At 34.8% G+C, this 21,089-nt stretch overlaps 1 protein-coding gene across 10 annotated transcripts in view; it reads left to right on the top strand.

Annotated features, from left to right (window-relative positions):
- The window catches only part of CCDC88A (coiled-coil and HOOK domain protein 88A), a 132,331-nt gene that overhangs the window by 53,261 nt on the left and 57,981 nt on the right, over window positions 1–21,089 (top strand). For all 10 annotated transcript variants that reach the window (XM_037047941.1, XM_037047942.1, XM_037047940.1 and 7 more), the window contains exons 6-9: window positions 5,184–5,267; window positions 6,795–6,935; window positions 13,213–13,385; window positions 19,960–20,041. In XM_037047941.1, coding sequence (XP_036903836.1) covers window positions 5,184–5,267; window positions 6,795–6,935; window positions 13,213–13,385; window positions 19,960–20,041 — 480 coding nt within the window. The remainder of the gene's footprint in view (window positions 1–5,183; window positions 5,268–6,794; window positions 6,936–13,212; window positions 13,386–19,959; window positions 20,042–21,089) is intronic.

Here is a 21,089-nt window from a genome sequence, read left to right as displayed (position 1 = left end):
TTAGTTTATGACCACATGTTTCAAGTTCTTTAGATTCTATATTTCCCCTGCTATTCTTGCCCTCCCCCTTATCTATTTTCTCCCCACCGTCTACACTACTTATTCTTTGTACCTTCTCCCCCCTCTCCTCCGCCCACTCCCGTTGCTAATCCTCCATATGATCCCCATTTCTGTGGCTCCACTCCTGATCTAGCTATCCTCTTGGTTTACTTTTGTTTTAGGTGTGGTTGTTCATAACTGTGAGTTTGCTGTCCTTTCACTGTTCATATTTTTCATCTTCTTTTTCTTATACAAGTCCCTTTAACATTTCATATAATAAGGGCTTGGTGATGATGAACTCCTTGAATTTGATCTTATCTGAGAAGCACTTTATCTGTCCTTCCATTCTAAATGAAAGCTTTGCTGGATAAAGCAGTCTTGGATGTAGGTCTTTGGATTTCATGGCTTGGAATACTTTTTTCCAGCTCCTTCTTGCCTGTAAGGTCTCTTTTGAGAAATCCGCAGACAGTCTGATGGGCACTCCTTTGTAGGTGACTGTCCCCCTATCTCTTGCTGCTTCTAGGATTCTCTCCTTCATTTTAATCTTGGCTAATGTAATTATGATGTGCCTTGGTGTGTTCCTTCTTGGGTCCAACTTCTTTGGGACTCTCTGAGCATCCTGGATTTCCCAGAAGTCTATTTCCTTTTCCAGACTGGGGAAGTTCTCCTTTATTATTTGTTCAAGTAAGCTTTCCACTCGTGGCTGTTCCTCTTCCCCTTTTGGTACCCCTATAATTCAGATGTTGGAACGTTTCAAGATGTCCTGGAGGTTCCTAAGCCTCTCCTCATTTTTTTAAATTCTTGTTTCTTCATTCTTTTCTGGTTGGATGTTTCGTTCTTCCTTCTGGTCCACCCCATTGATTTAAGTCCCAGTTTCCTTTCCATCACTATTGGTTCCCTGTGCAGTTCCCTTCATTTCAATTAGTTCAGCCTTCATATGTTCCTCTAATTTGTGACTATAATCAACCAGTTCTGTGAGCATCCTGATCACCAGTGTTTTGAACTGTATTTTTTAAACAATAGCTTCTGTTTCTTCCAGCTTCTGGTAACCACCATTCCACTCCCTGTGTTTATAAATTTTATTACTTTAGGACCTCAGGTAGTGGAATCATTTAGTATCTGTCCTTTTATAACTGACTTGTATCACATAGAATAATGTTTTTAAGGTTCATCCATGCTGTAGCATGTCAGAATTTTCTTACTTTTAAGAATGAATAATATTTCATTGTATATATATAACACATTTTGTTTATCTACTTATCCATTGATGAACACTTGGGCTGTTCCACTTTTTGGCTATTGTGAAAAGTGCTGCTATGAATATGGATGTAGAAAGAGCTGTTTGAGTTTCTCCTTTCACTTCTTTTGGTATATATTCAGAAGTGGAACTGCTGAGTCAAATAGTAATTCTTTTGAGTAGGCCAAAAAGTTTGTTGTTTTCTGTAAATTGGCTCTAGTCGTGCTTAGTTTTCTTCATCTTTATTCAAAACATTTTTTTATTGTATTGTGATAGCTGTAATATCAGCATGCATTTAAAGATTTTTTTTTTTTATTTATCTTTAGAGGGGAAGGAGAGAGGGAGAGAAACATCAATGTATGGTTGCCTTTTCTGCATCCCCTGCTGGGAATTGGCCTGCAGGGAACCAGCCTGCAACCCAGGCATGTGCCCTGACTGGGAATCGAACCGCAGTCGTGTGGTTCGCAGGCCTGTGCTCAATCCACTGAGCTACACCAGCCAGGGCAAGATTTTTTTAAGTTAAAAATAAAACATCAAAATTGGTGAATTTTTGTGTAGCCATTTTAATACTGAAGATGGAAGAAAATACACAATGTTTATTGGCATATTTTGCTGTATTATTTCAAGAAAGGTAAAAACACAACTGAAACGCATAAAAAGATTTGTGCAGTGTGTGGAAAGGTGCTATGAGTGATCAGATACGTCAAAAATGGTTTGTGAAGTTTTATGCTGGAGATTTCTTGCTGGACAATGCTCTGCAAATCAGATAGACCAGTTGAAGTTGACAGTGATCAAATCAAGACATTAATTGAGAACAGTCAGCTTTATACCATATGGGAGATAGCTGACATACTCAAAATTTCTAAATCATAGTTTTAGAAAATAAAAATGTGTTTTATTTTATGGAAAAAACTAAGTGGACTTTTTGGCCAACCCAATATTTAATTTATTATTATTATTATTAGAAAATATCATATAGTTTTCTTCATAGTGTCTGTACCATTTTATATTCCAAACAACAATAGTACACAAGGATTCCAATTTCCTCACATTCTCCAACATTTATTATTTTCTTTTTTGTTTTGTTAGTAGTCATTTTCTAATTTTCCTATTTTTATTTCTTTCATATGGCTCATTTTGATCTTTGGTAGAACTATGATCTACACTGTGATCTGTTCAGTCATTAGTGTTTTTATTCTTATTGAAAATACTATAATGTGTTGATTGTTTTGTTATTTTATCATTTATTGATTGTTCAGGAAGCCCTTTCCTCTAATTTAGTATAATTTTTCCACATAAGTTTGTCTTCTTTCTTTAAGAAGAGAAAGCACCAAGAGTACCAAGTGAAAATATGAAGAATTTTAGGAATAATGATTAAGTGTAAACTCTGTGGTGGAAGATACACAACTTTAGGGTTAATGCAATACTCCTCCCTCTAACTTCCCACCCAAATAGCTTTTAAAAAAAATTCTCTTCTTGTATCCCAGCTTCCATATCATATTTTTGGATATCATGGTAATCTGCTGAAATCAATTATTATAGTAAGAGTTAGAAGGAACTTTAGTGCCCATACTTTCATAACTTTATATAAAGTTCAAAGACAGCTTAATTTTTAAGTGAAAAAACAATTTGTTGATATTTTTAGTCTTCACAAGAGTCTTCGTTAACTGGAATTAAAACTATCTATATCTGTTTTTTAACACCAGACTTTCTAATGCTCTAAAGCTGGGCTGTCTACAGTAGCCCCTGGCCATGTGTGTCTATTAAAATTTAAATTAATTTACAATTAAATAAAATTAAAATTGAACTTCTACACTTCAGTACTTAGTAGCCATTTGGACTAGCTACATTTCAGTACTTAGCTGTATATAACTAGTGTTTACTGTGTTAGACAACACTAATATAAAACATTTGATCTGATTATTTAACTTCAAAGTTTGAATCTTCTTTTATTTATTCTTTTTCCATCTTGAGAGTCTTTCTCTTTTCTATCCTTTAGAATCCTGTGACATTCATTTTATGTTCTTTAAGAAAGCCTAACCTATTTCTAAAACATTTTCAGAATTCTTTCTTTTTCTTTTTAAAATTTTTTCCATTGCCATTTAATCCCCTTGCACCACCCTCTCCCCAGTATTCACCACGGATCTGCACCCATCACTTTTCCTGCCACCACTTTCCCCATTCCCCAGCCCCCACCCTCAATCCTTCTCCACTTTGGCTTTGTCCACGGATCCTTTATACATGTTCCTTGATGACACTTTCCCTTCTCCTTTCTTAAACTTTTAGAGTTTGAATAAAGATGACATTTACCAGGAATTGTGAGTAACTTAAGGTTAAAGGAAGAATTCTCATTGATTTGTGCTGAGACTGTGTTAAAGGCGAGGCAAATAAACAGAGGCTCTAGGGCTTAGAAAAGGAGTTTCTGTTTTAAACGAAGGCAGGCAGATCATGGCAGTTGAATTGGGGGACTGTCCCTTCACTGGGTAATAGTCATTATAATCCACCATTTTATATGCTCATTAACTCAGAAACCACACATAACTTAACATTTTTGGAAGAATTAAATTTAAAAATTGAGGCTGCCATACCTAAAAAGTTATTTTATATATCCTCCAAATGTACTGTCACAAAGCCTTTCTTAATTATACTTACTAGGCTTGTCAAATATCACTTATAGAGAAAAATTCTTGTTTTTAAATAAATTTTTGTTTTATCTCCTAAATTTTGATTTCCTTTCCTAGTTCAGCTGGGAATCATAAATTCCTGGTAATTTAATTTTAAGTATTATTATATCATCCTAATAATTTTGTTTTTACACAATATAGAACTTTCAACATTGATGGGAATGTGCTTAAGTTAAATTGTATGGCAATAGAAACACGATGCTATGACTGAATGTAATAAATATGTAGAGTATAAGTCAGAACCTTGCTAAATTTCTTAATGATCAAAGGGCCAGTTTTTCTCTTTGTGAGTGTATTATCTTCACTAGTGTTCAGGAGCTGGCCCAGAAGATACCACTGAACTAGACCGGGCAGTGCTGGTTATTTTGTATGCACTTCTCATTTGGTAGCTGCAAGAATAGTTATGCTAGCAGTTGGATTGCAGTGTAAGAGATATAGAGGGAGGCAGAGATTAAGGTGCTTGTCAAACTGTTACTCAGTACTGTCTGGGAAGAAAAAGATTGAGTTTGCATTTTAATATTTTTAATTTATATAAAGCCTTTAAAAAGTTGCACAAACGCTGCCTTTCGTCCACGTGATACATGTGTATTATATATCCTTAAATTTTACCCCCGGTAACTTTGTTATAAGCAAAACAAATATTTATTGTATTACCTTATAAATGTTGAACTGGGACACAAAAGTAGGTTTCTTTTATTAGATTGATAGGATGAAGATGTGAGAATGAATTTAAGTTTGAAGTAAAAATTGCTTAAAATTTTTTTTCCTGAGAAGAAAGGCTGTGTTGTTTGATGATAGCCAAAGACTGAGCATTTTGGCTGTATTCCGAATTCTGCCACTGACTCACTGTGTTTTTTGGCAAGTCACTTATCCTCCCTGAAACAAGTTCTTGATTCTTTACTTCTGTGTTTGTAAAGTTAGCCTAATAATATTGTACTGACCTCAGACGGGTGGTGTAATGGTTTCCCACTTTAGAACTTAGAAGCATAAAAATAGTGTGGATTTTTAATGCCTTGGTTTTTAAATAAATATTTCTAGATTGTTATCTTTTTATTAAGTAAGTATACTAGAAAGACCATTTAAATGCAAAACAAAACAAAACCCTCATTGTAGTGTTCAAAACATAGCCCAGCTTTTAACCCTGATGAGTTCTTAGTTGTTTACAACATATCAAGTACTATCCCCTATAAAGTATAAATGAGCATTTTGTTTATTTCTTTTAGTGTCAGAAAAAAGAAGAATTTATTGAAAGAATTCAAGGTTTAGATTTTGATACAAAAGCTGCAGTTGCCGCACATATTCAAGAGGTAATACCTGTATATAATTTTTATGAAGCTTGTGGTAATTTATATATTTCTCAAAGACATAGGATAAACAAGAACAAATCAAGGTCAAATAAGATGAACCCTGCTTTTATACAAATTTTTGTCTTCTTTTTAGAGATAGTTTCTTAAATGATTCATTTTATATGTGGCATAGTGCTAACCACAAATGTACTGTTGTTGCCTTTATGCAGAGGGACATAGGCAAAAGGTGTTATTTGAGGGATGAAGTATAGTGTATGTCTTTGTTGGACAGCATAGAATGAGTGACATAGTAGGAAGCAGCAGAAAGTGGGTCATTGCATGTAATTCAAAACTAAAATGAGGTAAGATGTTAACTAGTATTTTGTTATTCATTGATTTCCCTTTGAATGAATGAACACAGAATAATTTTTATTGAATATATTACTTGAATTATTAAAACATTAGTGATTTGTAACATCTATATAAAAACTTAAATCTAGTAGATATTGTGCAGTGTCAAATAATTGAAGTTACATAATGTATTTGTTAAGATTGCTTTTAAAAGCTGCTGTCTCTGCATCTATCTAGACATGTTCTTTTAGTTTTGTGTACTTTACAAGACTTTTTAGAACTAGAGCATGTTAAATTTTATATGTTGGTTAAAAAGAGAACTAAGGTAGAGAGTTTCGAATAGTGAAAATTGATAGTGTTTAAAATATTATGTATATAAATGACTTTTTGTTCCATATATCATGTTTTCTCTTAGTTAACATTCATACAGCCCAGCTTCCTTGTCAGTAATATTATTGTCAACAGTGTGCATATTAGTACTATATAAGATACAGTTTTATTGATGGTTTGCCCTTATATATATTTATTTATACTAGCTTTATGGTTTTTATTTTATTTTTAATAAATCCTAAGTGTTGCTAGTTACTAAATTTGCCACCATTCTTGAAAATGTTATTTTTGTTATTTACTGTGAAAGTTAAAGCAAAATAACAGAATTATAATGAGAAATGGAAGGTGGTAGGAACTAAGTGTGCCAGTTATATAACTTTCATTCTTTAAAAACTCTTTATATTGGGAGTCCTTCTAAGGTTCTGTGATGATATCGTCTTCAGAATCTATAATGAATTAGATTTTTAAGTATGAAAGTACAATAACATATATCCTACACAATTAAAAACTTTTACTTTTGAATTCAAGTATAGTACATTTAGTATTATCTAATGAAAATTTAAATTGATTTTGTTAAAGCAGTTGTCAGACATATCAATATTACCTTTCTTTAGGAATGCCTTGAGTTAAATATCTTATTTTTTAGTTGACTAGAAAATAAATATAAATTTATTTCAAGACTGTGTTTAAAAAATAATTTTGTAGTAGCCTTTTCATCATTAATTTTAAGTGTTTTTAGACATCATATTTGCTTTTTATATTCTGTTCTATGGAACATAGTATTTATGCTAGTATCATTCTAAAGTGAAATAGATTTCTAAGTATTAGCCATTTTTTAAATGATTTATTTTTGTTGTTTTTCAAAAGGTAACCCATAATCAGGAAAATGTGTTTGATCTTCAATGGATGGAAGTGACTGATATGTCTCAGGAGGAAATAGAACCACTATTAAAAAATATGGCGTTGCATCTAAAAAGACTTATAGATGAGAGAGATGAACATTCAGAGGTTTGTAAGTTTCTTTCAATACTTATGAAAGTGTGTTTTTCAATAAAGAAAAGTAGCATTCATAGATACTTCAGAACTGATACTTTGTTTAGTAAGGTACTGAATGTCTTTTTTTTGTACAAAGTTAAGAACCAAACAGGACATATAAGAGCCCCAGATTAGACCAATTTAAATAGTAAACTAGTAAACAGAGTGCAGTTTTTTTCTCCTGTCCTTTTAAATTACTATTCTGATTTTGTTCCTGTGTTTTTTTAAGTCATTCCCATAGCTTGGCAACAGTACAAAAGTGTGAAACTGAAAATATTGATGTAAGTGGAAAAATCATTGACTTAAAGCATAAGAATTTGCTTAAATATAATTTTTTAGTTTTATTGCCACATGAGGTTGGAAAAATAAGTGTCAATAAAAGGAGAATAACAGGTGTTCTGAATAAAATGTCCAACAAAAGTGCTCAAGTTTTTGTAGTCATTATTAATAATGAGGTGTGACTTTAAAAAGCGGAATTATTATAAGCTCTTTTAAGAGAGTACTTTGCTTTTTAAGAACAGTACAATCGCTCCAGATTTTTCCCCTGCACTCTCTGAAAGCAGCTTGTAATTTTTAGAGGAGTCTAGACATCAGTGCATGTGGTAGTGAGTAATATTTTCTTAATAGCAGACCAAAGTACTCTGCCATTCAGGAGAATGTATGTATAGCTTTGATAATTTGTTCCATTTACATGGAGATAGTTTTGAGCTGTTTTATAGAGAATTTGATTACTCTTGGGACAAATAAAGGACTACATAGAAGAGATTACTAAGGATGTATTTTTCTGAACAAAACATTCATGTCTCTTTGTGTATATTCAATTCAGATGCAAGTTTGCAGGTTTTTGTCACTCATTAAAAGAGAAGAAAATATAAGAAAGAAAAATATTTTAGAGCAGCAATTCAAATTTTTAAAAGCTAACAGTGAGATATACTAGGAAAAAATTCCTAGTATATAGGGAAGTTATCCTGAATTTTATTTTATTTTCAATCTGATTTTTGAACCATATGCTGTATCTTTTTATATTAGTGTCTTTTCACTCTTTTATTCATTTCTAGAACATTCCTTTTGTGTTTCAACTTACTAAAGGTATTTTGATAAGGTGTCCTCCAACCTCTAAGGAATTACTTATAAAAATCTATACTTTGGTTTCATGTGACTGATAAATTAATCTCACATGAACTGATTATTATGGGGTGAAGGAGTACATTATTTTGGAGTAATATAACCAGAATACTTGTCAGTACATTCTCTGTGTTAAAATTAAATGGAATAATAAGCATTATATAGAGTGATTACTTGAAAAACCTCTTTAAACCCTGCCTGATTAAAAACAAAATTTTAGTCAAATTTGTTTTTCTAACAAGGAAAAACAAATGGCCTTATTTTCCTTTCTGTGGTATTCAGGAAACAAGTTGCTAACTGGTTTAATCCCAGTTCTTTTGGGAGAAAAATTTCAATTTGGGTTGCCAGTGGACTAATTAGAAAAGATAATTTTAAAAAATTGAAAAAATATTAAACAAATGTAAATATAGTAAGAAAATATAAAAATCTGTATTATTTAATTGGATTGTGACAAGTTCTTAATTTAGATTTTCCCTATAGCATTTTTCTGGGTTTTTTTTTTAAGATTTTTTTTATTTTCAGAAAGGGGGGGAAGGGAAAGAGAAAAAGAGGAAGAGAAACATAGATGTGTGAGAAAAACACTGATCAGTTGCCTCTCATGTGTCCGGGAACCTGGCCTGCAACTCAGGCATTGTGCCCTGACCAGGAATCGAACTGGCGACCTTTTTCCCTACAGGATGATACCCAACCCACCAAGCCACACTAGTCCAGGCATATTTTCTCTGTTTTGATTGAGCTTTCATCATAGTTGTTTCATTTCAATCTAGAAGGTATAATCTGGTCGCCCTGTCTTTAATTACTCTTCACCTCTTTATTTTTAATGCTCTTGAACAATGATCTCTTCAGTCCTGTCCTTTTACTAAAAACCAAATTAGGACATTTTAATGAATTTAAGACCTCTTTATTCTGTGTTACAGATTTATCATGTACTCATTATTAAGTCTATACAATAATCCCATTTTATAGTGGAACATACTCAGGATCAGAGAAGTCCAGTGATTGTGTTCCTGTTATTATAGCTTTGCCTAAATCTCTGATCATGACAAGTACATCTCTGATTCTTTTCCTTAGTAATAAGTTCTAGAGGTAAAATTATTAAATCACCTGAATTTTTTTTCTTAGCATTGATGTATATTTTTATGTTTTCAGTATATATTATAAATACCTGTTTTTTTGTGCTAGTCTTGGGAACAATAAACTGACAAACTTTCGAAAAAGAATCAAAAGTTGTTACATTTTAATAGGGAAGTTATTTTAATAGAATAATTACCTGTAATAAAATGTTGAGAGTCATAAGTAAGTAACCAAAAAGACGTATATTAAATACTGTAACAGTGGTATCCAACCTTTTGGCATCTCTGGGCCACACTGGAAGAAGAAGAGTTGTCTTGGGCCACACATTAAATACATTGTAATATGTAATCACAAAAAAAAAATCTCATAATGTTTTAAGTAAATTTGCGATTTTGTGTTGGGCCACATTCATAGCCACTCTGAGCTTCATGCAGCCTGTGAGCCGCAGGTTGGATGCCCCTGCTAGTATAAAAGGAATTTAAATTTAAAGAAGGAAGATATTGCTTGCAACTGCTAATGGAATGTCTAGGATTGAAAGGATCAGAGGGGCTTATTTAATTAAAGCTATATTTTAACGACTTTTCTTGTTAGATTCTTGGGAAAATGTCCAAAAGCCTTCAGTCAAGAAACTACCACCATCAAAGAAAAGTCAAAGTATTTTACATAGTCTTTAATAGAAAATACCTCTGGATGCCCTTAATTCTTAGTAACAGCTTTCTTTCTTTCCTTTTTTAAAAAATAGCTTTCAGCCTATAGTTTTTTTGTGCAATGTTCATTGGCATCTGGCGTCTCTCAGTATCTCCATTTCACCATATAGTAGTTCAAGTGTAGTATGTGTCTTCAGTACTTCTGTTGAGTTCTCCATTTTGTCAGTCACTCAGTTATAATATTTTTGAGTAGCTCTTTTTGTGTTCAATACTATGCTGAATAACATCAGAGTTACCAAGGAGGTATAAGAAAGATTGTATTTGGTTTACTGAAAAAAAACTACATTGCAAATGAAAGATAAAATGTAATTAAATGTAATTTATTTGTGCATGAAACAAATATTTATTAAATAGTATGTACAGGTACTGTTGTTAGAGTCAGGAGATGTTGGATGGCAGAATTACAGATAATAGAGACAGAAAAAAGAGTAACCAGTAAAAGCTGACCACATAAAGATTCAGCCTGGGCTACTGTGGAGATCAGTGACACTGCACAGTGACAGGGAAGTTGGGCTGGATGTACTAGGCGAGTGGATAGGATGAAGGTAGTGTCTATGAACATATAAACCACCTTTCAAAAAGTAGCACTGCAAAAGAAATAGAAGGGTAGCAAGAGAGAAATGTGATTTTTTTTTTTGCCTATGTAGAAGAAATGTGTATGTATGTCATTAAGGAACAAAGGGGAAAAAGCCAATTGAAAATGTTACAGAAATAGGAATGTGTGTTGGGTGCAAGAGATACATAAAAATGGAGGAGTTAATCTCACATGGCTTTGTTTTTTTTGACAAGTTGGAGAAGAGATCATTCGTTGGAAGTGATGATAGCTGTTTGCAGTTGGAGCCTTAAATAAAGAAGAGGGAATATATTTATAATAGCCCTTATGGGGAAATTTGTCAGGAAATCAGCAAGATTTTTTAATACAATCCATTATTTTTTATTGTTGTTCAAGTACAGTTGTTTAAATTTTCCCACCACCACTTTCTCCTGCCCCAATCTCCCCCACCTCCCACCCTCAATCCTTCCCTCCTTTGGTTTTGTCAGTGGGTCTTTATACACATTCCTCGATGACCCTTCCCCTTCTTTCCCCCAGTGGTCATTGGAAAGAGCTTAATTGAAATCAATCTGTAATTGGGTTCTGTATTTTTTGTTTGTTTTTCTCTTGAGTTCCTTATTACCTTGGAGTAGGAATGGAAAACACTGATGGTAGGTAAAGAAAATAACATAGTGTTAGAGTCAAATTTGAATTTGAATCCCTTTTATACCCATCATTAGATATGTGACTTTGGTTATTTACTAAAATAGACACATAATACTTCTATTGCAGATTATAGTATTGGATGAGATCTTATTGGAAAATCCTATACCTAGAAGTTCTGTAAATATTAGTTACCCCTTTGTTCCCCCAAAGAGTGAGCCATAGCAAAAAATAGCATGGTAGTGTTAAATAGAAAAGTAAGGGTGGCATTTAAGAGCCTAATTGTAGTTCCATGCTGATTAGGAACTCTATAGTAGCAGGGAAAAATCTGTTGACTGGGCAGAAAGGGGGAGTGGGTGATTAAAGGTTCAGGCACAGGTATGGTGACATGGGAGTAATGTTGGTTAAGGAGGCATGGCACAAAAGAATGGTTCCTTCACTGGAGAAACTTATGTATCAACTGGGGAGTGTATGTGGAGAGTAGAGATAAAAGGAGTTGGGAAGTCACATTCTGTGGTTTATCAATAGATACACTAGAATCTGTGAGAGCAATAGTTGGGTAGACTTTCATTCAGGAGCTGAGATATATATATCCCAAGGGTAAGGAAATGAATTCCAGTGGATGACTTAAAAAAATAAAAGAATAAGAAAATGATTTAGTGAGGGTGGTGTAAGACTTGGTAATGAGAAACAAAATGAGGATGGTGATTTTGTGGTCCCGAGGCGGTAATCCTACCTATTCTGTCTGGGATGGGAGTACCATGGAAATTACTATAGAAGGCAATTTCTGTTTGCCTAAGAAGTTTGAAAAAAGGCTAAGCAATTGGTAAAATAAGAGAATTTTTCAATAAAAAGAAAATGGGGAGTGGAGGAATATGATTAAATGAGATGCATGTAGGTTAGAAGGTCCTTAAAGTTCAGACTTAGGGTAAATAGGAAGAGATTTGTATCTCCTAGAGAGCTTCTAGAGAAAGTGATAGAAGTGTTGAGATGGGAAGCAAATTGGAACTGCTGTTGTAAGGGAGTGTAGGATATGGGATCTGTAGACTGGCCTGGAGTCTTAGCTTTGCTGCTACCTAATTGTGTGATCATGGACTAATCGACTGTTGTGCCTCAGTCACCCTGCCTGCAGAATTGAGAGATCGAACTGAACATCTGAGGTTCGTTAGGTCCCTTGGTGGTCTCAGTTTACAAATCTAGAGCATTGTCCAATTCTGCAGTGATGACAAGTAATATTTCTGCTCTGTCCAGTATAGTAACCACTAGCTACATATAGCTGTTATGCACTTGAAATGTTGCTAGTGTGACTAAGGAACTGTACTTTCAACTTTTAAAATTTGTACCTAAATAGCCATGTGTGCTGCTGGCTACCATATTGGACAGCACAGTTGAAGATACCATTCTTGGGTTAATTTCTTTCCTATGTCAACAAGTCTTTCATGGCTTTCCAACAGTTGCCATGTGGTCTAGTTGTCTTACTACAATTGATTTCTTCTGTTAAACTAAGAACAGAAAAAACTATTGTCTTCCACTCTTACCTAGTAAATAGCTTATCCACAACCTGTTGAATGAAATTTTTAAAAAAGTGACAGCTAGCCCTGGCTGGTGTGGCTCAGTGAATTGAGTGCCACAGGATCACTAGTGACCCTGTTGTTGTCTCCAGTTGTTGGCGCATGAGAGGCAACCACATGTTGATGCTTTTCTCCCTCTCTTCCTCCCTCCCTTCTCCTCTCTCTAGAAATGTATAAATAAAATATTTTTTAAAAAACTTATATTTTTTAAAATATTTATTTATTTATTTTTAGAGAGAAGGGAAGGGAGGGGGGAGTGAAACATTAATGTGTGGTTTCCTCTCGCTCACCCGCTACTGGGGACCTGGCCCAAAATCCAGTCATGTGCCCTGACTGGGAATCGAACTGGCAACCCTTTGCTTTGCAGTCCAGTGCTCAATCTACTGAGCCACACCTGCCAGAGCAAATAAAATCTTTTTAAAAAAATGACAGCTAAATATGACAAAGTTAAGGTTTTTCTGACCAATGAATTGTTTTTGGTATTACAGTATAGTACTTAGACCTAGTGTTGATGTATTTAGTTCTTTGATATGTAAAATACTGAAAGTGATTGTGTGTTTATTTCCACATTTCCTCAGACTATCATAGAACTCTCTGAAGAACGGGATGGTCTTCATTTTCTTCCCCATTCCTCTTCATCTGCCCAGTCACCCTGTGGTTCTCCAGGCATGAAGCGAACAGAAAGTCGACAACATCTGTCAGTGGAACTGGCAGATGCTAAGGCCAAAATAAGAAGGCTTAGGCAGGAATTGTAAGTTGCTGATTTTCAAGGTTCTTTGAACTTACATGGTCGCAAAGATGATATAAACATTATTTTTAGGCTTATGGCATATAGCTAGTAGTTCTCAGTTGCTGGTCTATGTCAAAGTTTTTATCAAAAGGATAAAAATAAGGAGACCAGCATTAGGTTTTCCTAATGCTAATTAAATCCCACCAATTTAAAGAATGACCTTTATTCTAGATTTATGTTCTTCCTATTTGTTTAGCATTGAAATGTCCTTTTTTTTTTAAATAATGTTCTTCCTTGGCAAATAAGGATTTATTTTTTTTTATTTTTATATTATTGAAACACAGAATATTGGCAACCACTGATACAGATCAGTAAGTTTACTCTTAAAATTAATGTTATAAAATACTGCGTTGTTGACATACAGATTTACAAAAATTACTTTTTTGTGTGTATCCCTCATTGACTAATTGAAATGCCTGAGTCATGAAGCATTGGTAAATATTTAGATTTGTTAGTGTGGCAAATTTTATTTAACTTTCAAAGAACATTACAGAAAAGTCAATATAAATGTCGCACAGGCATTCCTTGGTAAATCATGTGTAAAGATGTGACCAATTTCTGCTGGAGGTGTTTAATTTTGGACTTTAAAAAGAACAAAGGATTTTTTAAATTTTTGGACATTTTTCTCTTTTTGGTTTTCCTGGAATTTTGGCTTTAGAGTATATATATTAAATTTAAAGGCACAATATAGCAATTAAGTTTATTTACTGATTAAAGCAGTTGGTTTAAAAAAGTGGTTGAATATGCGAGATAGAAAAAAATATACAGTCTATGGGGAAATTTTGAGAAAAAAATAATAGCTTTCATTGTGGATGTCTACATTATTATGTGTCTATTGAAGTGAACACGCCCAGGATATTCTATAAGCAGCTGCACCAGGAAAATTAGGGAAGCGATTGCTATTATTAGTTTGACTGGCAGTTAATGGATAGCTTAAACAGTGAACACTAGTTTGTTCCATATAATTTAGCACAGTCTTCTCCAGTCTTTAGATAAAGCATGCAATTAGAAGTGTATTACTGGCTGTGAATTTATTTAACATTTTGCACTATATTAGAATATGATTTTTAAATAAAATTTACTTGGCCATGGAGTGTATTAAAATTCCAAACAACCTGAAAGAGATTAATAAATTTGGTCTTTTATATACTGATCGGAAAATGTAACAATATTTTTAACTAGTAAATAAATATGTTAGCTATAGCAGGTATTCCCCAATAATTAGCATTATATGAGATATCATATAATATCTTTTTTTGTGACTAATTATACTTCTTGCTGCGCTACATGTCTAGCTAGCACAATAAAACACTGTATGTGGGAACAATCTTTAAAAATTGTTTGAGACCTTTATGGAAAATTTATAAAACTTAAAATTATTTTTAAAAACAAAATTTTATTTATTTTTAAAGTATATTTTATGGATTATACCATTACAGTTGTCTCCATTTTTTTTTCTCTCCTTTATCCCCCTCCTCCCTGCACTGTGCCCCTCCCCACCCATTCCCCACCCCCAGTTCATGTCCATGGTTTATACATATAAGTTATTTGGCTTCTCCATTTCCTATACTTTTCTTAACCTCCCCCTGTCTATGTGGTGCCTACATATTATGCTTCTTATTCCCTGTACCTTTTCCCCCCATTCTCCCCCTCTCCACTGATAATCGTCCAGGTCATCTCCATTTCTCTGATTCTGTTCCTGTTCTAGTTTGCTTATTTTTTGTTTTTGTTTTTTAGGTTCAGTTGTTGATAGTTGTGGGTTTGTTCTTTTTACTGTTTTTTAGTTTTCGATCTTCTGTTTCTTAGATCAGTCCTTTCAGCATTTCATATAATAAGAGCTTGGTGATGGTGAACTCCTTTAACTTGACCTTATCTGGGAAGGACTTTTTCTGCCCTTTAATTGTAAATGACAGCTTTGCTGGATAGAGTAATCTTGGATACAGGTCCTTGCTTTTCATGACTTTGAGTACTTCTTTCCAGCCCCTTCTTGCCTGCAAGGTTTCTTTTGAGAAGTCAGCTGATAATCTTATGGGGACTTCTTTGTAGGTAACTGTCTCCTTTCCTTTTCCTGCTTTTAATATTCCCTCCTCATCTTTAATCTTGGGTGAATTGATTATGGTGTCTTGGTGTGCTTCTCCTTGGGTCTAACTTCTTTGGCACTCTCTGAGCTTCCTGGACTTCCTGAAAGTCTATTTCCTTTGCAGGGCTGGGCAAGTTTTCCTTCATTATTTGTTCAAATAAGGCCAATTGCTTGCTCTTCCTCTTCTGGCTTCCCTGTGATTCAGGACCACTTAAAGTTGTCCCAGAGGTTCCTAAGCCTCTTCTCATTTTTTTGAATTCTTGTTGCTTCATTTTGTTCTGGTTGCTTATTTCTTTCTTTTGTTCCAAATCGTTGATTTGGGTCCCAGTTTCCTTCCCTTCGCTGTTGGTCCCCTGTTTATTTTTCTTTATTTTACCTTGTGTAGACTTCATTTCTTCCTTCATTTTGCGACCAAGCTTAATCAATTCTGAGCGCCATGCTTACCAGTGCTTTGAACTCTGCATAAGACAGGTTGTCTATCTCCTTGCCTCTTAGTTCTTTTTCTGAAGTTTTGAACTGTTCTTTTCTTTGGGCCATATTTCTTTTTCTTGGCTCACCTCTTATGTGACAAAGGGTAGAGCCTTAGGTATTAACTAGAGCGGGGAAACCCTCATTGCTGTGTTGTTGTGCTGTCTATAGGGGAGGTGTCAGTGAGGGGACATTGCGACTTACTGTGCTGTCGTCCCACTTTCTGTCACTTCTTCACTTCCCCCAAGTGGATTGTGCCCTTTAGGTGCTTATTTGCAGGTGGGTGGTTCCTGTACCTTTTAGGACCCTATGGGTCTCTCCAATGAACTCTCCTGTGAGGCTAGGAGTTTTACTTGCCCCTGTGATCCCCAGTTTTACAGCCAGAGGTTTTTGAGGCTTTATTTCCCCATGCGGGATCCTTGGGTTGCACAGTCTGTCTTGCTCCACAGTTGTTCCTCCCAGTTTATCAGCACATAAATGTGGGACCACCAGGTCCACAAGCTACCACCTTGCTGTGTGTGCTCTCCACCATGGCTGCCTATCTCTGCCCCTCCTGCTGTCTGGATGAATGTTTCATTAACTCCTTGATTGTTGGACTTCCATGCGAATGTTTTTCTGGTAGTTCTGTTTTTTGTTTGTTTTTAAATTTTTGTTATTCTTTTGGTTACACAAGGAAGCAAAGTGTTTCTGTCTGTGTATGTCTTCACCTTGGCTGGAACTCCTCATCTAGTATCTTTGTTGTCCTTATAAGGGGACTGATGGTAATGGAAAAAAATATAATACATATTAAATTTGTAAAAATAATGATATCCTTATTGACCTTGAAAATGTGTTCCAGATTTCTTCTATAACATTTGTTTTAAGTCTTTTTTGGTGGGACAGATAGACAGATAATCCAGACCAGTAGGAGGGGCAGAGACAGGCAGCCAGGCAGAGAGGACTTGCAGCAAAGCAGTGGTGGAGGACCAGGGCGAGCAAAGCAGCAGCTGGCAGACCTGGCGAGGTGGTGGCTGGTAGAGCAGGCAATCCCACATTTGCATGAGGATAAACTGGGAGGAACAACTGGGGAGCAAGACAGACCTCCCAACCCAGGGTCCCAACTTGGGGAAATGAAGCCTCAAACCACTGACTGAAAACACTGGTAGGGGGGTTGAGGCGGCAGGAGAAATTCCCAGCCTCAAAGGAGAGTTCATTGGAGAGACCCACGGGGTCCTAGAACATATACAAACCCACCCACCCAGAAATCAGCACCAGAAGGGCCCAATTTGCTTGTAGGTAGTGGTGGAAGTGACTGAAAGCCACCAGAGAGCAAAGCAAGCGCCATTGTTCTCCTTTGGGCCCCTTCCCCACATATAGCATTACAACCCAGCCACATGGGTTACCCCGCCCTGGTGAGCACCTAACAGTCCACCCCTTATACATAGCAGGCACATGGAGACAAAAAAAAAAAAATGGCCGAAATGAAAGAACAGATCAAAGCTCCAGAAAAAACACAACTAAGCAATGAAGAGATAGCCAACCTATCAATCAGATGCACAGTTCAAAACACTGGTAATCTGGATGCTCACAGAAACAGTTGAATTTGGTCGCAAATTAGATGAAAAAAGGAACTCTATGCTAAGTGAAATAAAGGAAAATGTACAGGGAACCAATAGTGATGGGAAGGAAACTGGGACTCTAATCAACAGTGTGGACCAGAAGGAAGAAACATTCAACTAGAAAAGAATGAAGAAACAAGAATTCAAAAAAATGAGGAGAGGCTTAGGACATCTTTAAACATTCCAGCATCCTAATTATAGGGGTACTAGAAGGGGAAGACGAAAAGCAACAAATTGAAAACATTTGAACAAATAATAAAGGAGGACTTCCCCAATCTGGCAAAGGAAATAGACTTCTGGGAAGTCCAGGAAGCTCAGAGAGTCCTAAAGAAGCTGGAACCAAGAAGGAACACACCAAGGCACATCATAATTACATTAGCCAAGAGAAAAATGAAGGAGAGAGTCTTAAAAGCAGCAAGAGAAAAGGAGAGAGTTACCTACAAAGGAGTTCCCATAAGACTGTCAGCTGATTTCTCAAGAGACCTTGCAGGCAAGAAGGGGCTGGAAAGAAGTATTCCAAGTCATGAAAAGCAAGGACCTCCATCCAAGATTGCTCTGTCCAGCAAAACTTTTATTTAGAATGGAAGGGCAGATAAACTGCTTCTTAGATAAGGTCAAGTTCAATGAGTTCATAAGAAAAAGAAGACAAAAAATATGAACAGTAAAATGACAGCAAACTCACAGTTATTAACAACCATACCTATAACAAGCAAAAGCAAACAACTAGAACAGGAACAGAACCACAGAAATGGAGATCACATGGAGGGTTATCAACAGGGGAATGGCAGGGGGAGAGAAGGGGGAAAGGTACAGAAAATAAGTAGCATAAATGGTAGATAGAAATAGACGTGGGGGGGGGGTTCAGAATAGTATAGGAAATGTAGAAGCCAAAGAACTTACATGTATGACCCATGGACATGAACTGAAGGCAGGGAATGTGGGTGGGAATGGGTGTGCAGTGTGGAGGGGAATAAAGAGGGAAAACGGAAAAAGTATAAAAGCCTAATCAAATACGTTAAAATTTTTTTTAAATAAAAAACAGGAATGAAATTTTGATAGCTGCTACAATATAGATGAGCCCTGAAAATGATTTGCTAAGTGAGAAAACATTTACAGAAGGACTTTACAAAATATTATATGATGACACTCACATGAAGCATCTTTAATAGACAAATTCAGAAAAACAAAGTAGATTACAGGGTAGAGGTTGTGGGGTATGGGAAAATTGGAGAGTTATTGTTTAAGTGGGCATGGAGTTTCTGTTTGGATGCTGAAAGAGTTTGGGAATAGTGGTGATAATTTAACAACATTTTAAATGTGGTTAATGCACTAAATTATACACTTAAAATGATTAAAATCTATGTTTTATACTATACATATGATACCACAATAAAAGAATAGAATTTGTTTATAATTTAGAACAGTGTAAGCATTTTTCACTAGTTAAATTGATTTGTATATGAGCACTTCTATTTTTTCTTGTTGCCTTATAAGTTGATAATGACTGTTCTGGAGGGGAGTTTAATAATAGTGTTGTAGCAAGTGCCTTTAAGCCTATAATAAATATACTTTTAGAAATCTGTCTTGAAATACACAGTTTTATGTATAATGAGTTAATTTACTAGAGCATAATGTATTACTATAAAAATAGAATTCATTTAAGCTAATTATGGTTCTTCTGTCAAAGGAAATATTATTCCATTAAAAATTATGGTTTTCAAAAAATGTATGGGTGTGAGAGATGTCAACAGCATGCTGTTTTCTACAATGAGCATTTTATCTTTTATTACTAAATAACAAGATTGAAAAGTAGTAGTAGTGAGTGGAGACTTAGCATTAAGGAGCTTGGCTCTGATGGGGAGGTAGAAAATGGGGGTTAGAAGAAAGCAGTATAAAGAAAAAAATTAGGAGAAATTTGAGGATGTTTATAGGCTTCAGGAAAGAAAGCAGTTCAATTGTAAAGATTTTAAGTATTTGTGTGGCCATGTATTTGGGTCATTTAAAATGCTGAAAATAGTTTGGAGTCCTTTATTATAAGTCTCAGACCCAGATGGCATTGCCTTGCATAAAACTCATCCAGTTTATTTGTCTTTGATATACAGAGAGAGGAGAGTAGAAAAGGGGGGTGTCAAGAAAGATGTAGAGAAATTGCTTTATGAACTATGAGGACATTAAGGTTTAGCTTTGGAAAACTTCAGAGGTAATTTGGTGATACCTAATCATATAAATTCCTAAAATCCATGTCTTATTTCTTTCCCCTGGATTTGAGGCATGGCTGATACTGTGTTCAACTAGATATTTAGTAATGATAGTACATTTGTATTAATGGAGATATGACCATAGTGTTTTAAGCAGTAAGCTTATTTAATAAATGTTTTTTGCATTTAAGGGAGGAAAAGACTGAACAGTTGCTGGACTGTAAACAAGAACTCGAGCAAATGGAAACAGAACTAAAAAGGCTGCAGCAAGAGGTTTGTTCTTGGAACTTTTATTAAATAGGACCACTAAGTAATAAGAAATTAGTTTTACCCCTTAACATATGTAACCTTTACCTTAATGCTTTATGAAGTTACTAAGGCTTCAAGTAATATGATTACTTCTTCAATGTTTCTCCAAAAATATCAGAGCCAAACCTTGAAACCACTGTCTTTGGACCTTCTTTCCCCCTGTGTCAGTGCGGTTGAAACTTTGCTAAAATTCAAAGGAGACTTGTAAGACTAGGGTAGTTCTAAGTTTCTCTTTTTTACGTATTTGGCTTCTTTGGGCTTGGAAGCTACACAGCTCTACTGTAAAATTGTGGCTGTTTTATGTGTATTTCCCTAGGTCTCCACTCTCCAGTGGTGCTTTTTAAAGCCTGTATGTTACAGAATGCTCTTTAATTTTTTATTTTTTCCTATTAAATAAGATAAAAACTTATTTAAAAAAATTATCATTTTTTGCTGAAGTTTTGTGTGTTTTTTTCCATCTTGAACCAAGATATATTTAAGAATTTCCTTTTTGAAGTCACTCCATAATGGTTTGTTTTCATTTGGAGATAGTGAATGGTATGAATTGGGGTAAAGCTGGACAATTTTCTTCCCGCATTTCCCTTACCCTGCATTTTAACTTCAGGGAATACTGTACTTGTGGTGTGATAAACATGGGCCTTTCTAGTTGTAGGAAACTGGACCTTATAATCTTTATTTCTAGATAAGCGGTGGCTGCCCTCCCAGTCCTTGGTAACAGTGTTTTTTGTATCTGTGTTTTCTCTGAAACGGTGGTTCTCAGTCTGTTTGGTCTCAAGACTCTCTTCCACTCTTAAAATTTAATAAGGATTCAATAAACTGTTATTTACTACATTAGGAATTAAAACTAAGAATTTAAAAATATTTATTAATTCATTTGAAAATAATACTCAACCCATTTTATATTAACACAATATTCATATTTTAACTAAATAACCATTATTTTACAAAACAAAACAAATATTCAAGTGGAACTCTTTTAAATTTTTACATATCTCTTTTTAAAATATATATA

Source organism: Sturnira hondurensis, unplaced genomic scaffold, assembly GCF_014824575.4.
Source record: "Sturnira hondurensis isolate 20B ecotype Veracruz unplaced genomic scaffold, ASM1482457v3 Scaffold0006413, whole genome shotgun sequence".
Classification (NCBI taxonomy): Eukaryota; Metazoa; Chordata; class Mammalia; order Chiroptera; family Phyllostomidae; genus Sturnira; species Sturnira hondurensis.
The sequence above is the reverse complement of the archived record's forward strand: the minus strand, read 5'-3'. Positions and strand labels throughout refer to the sequence as shown.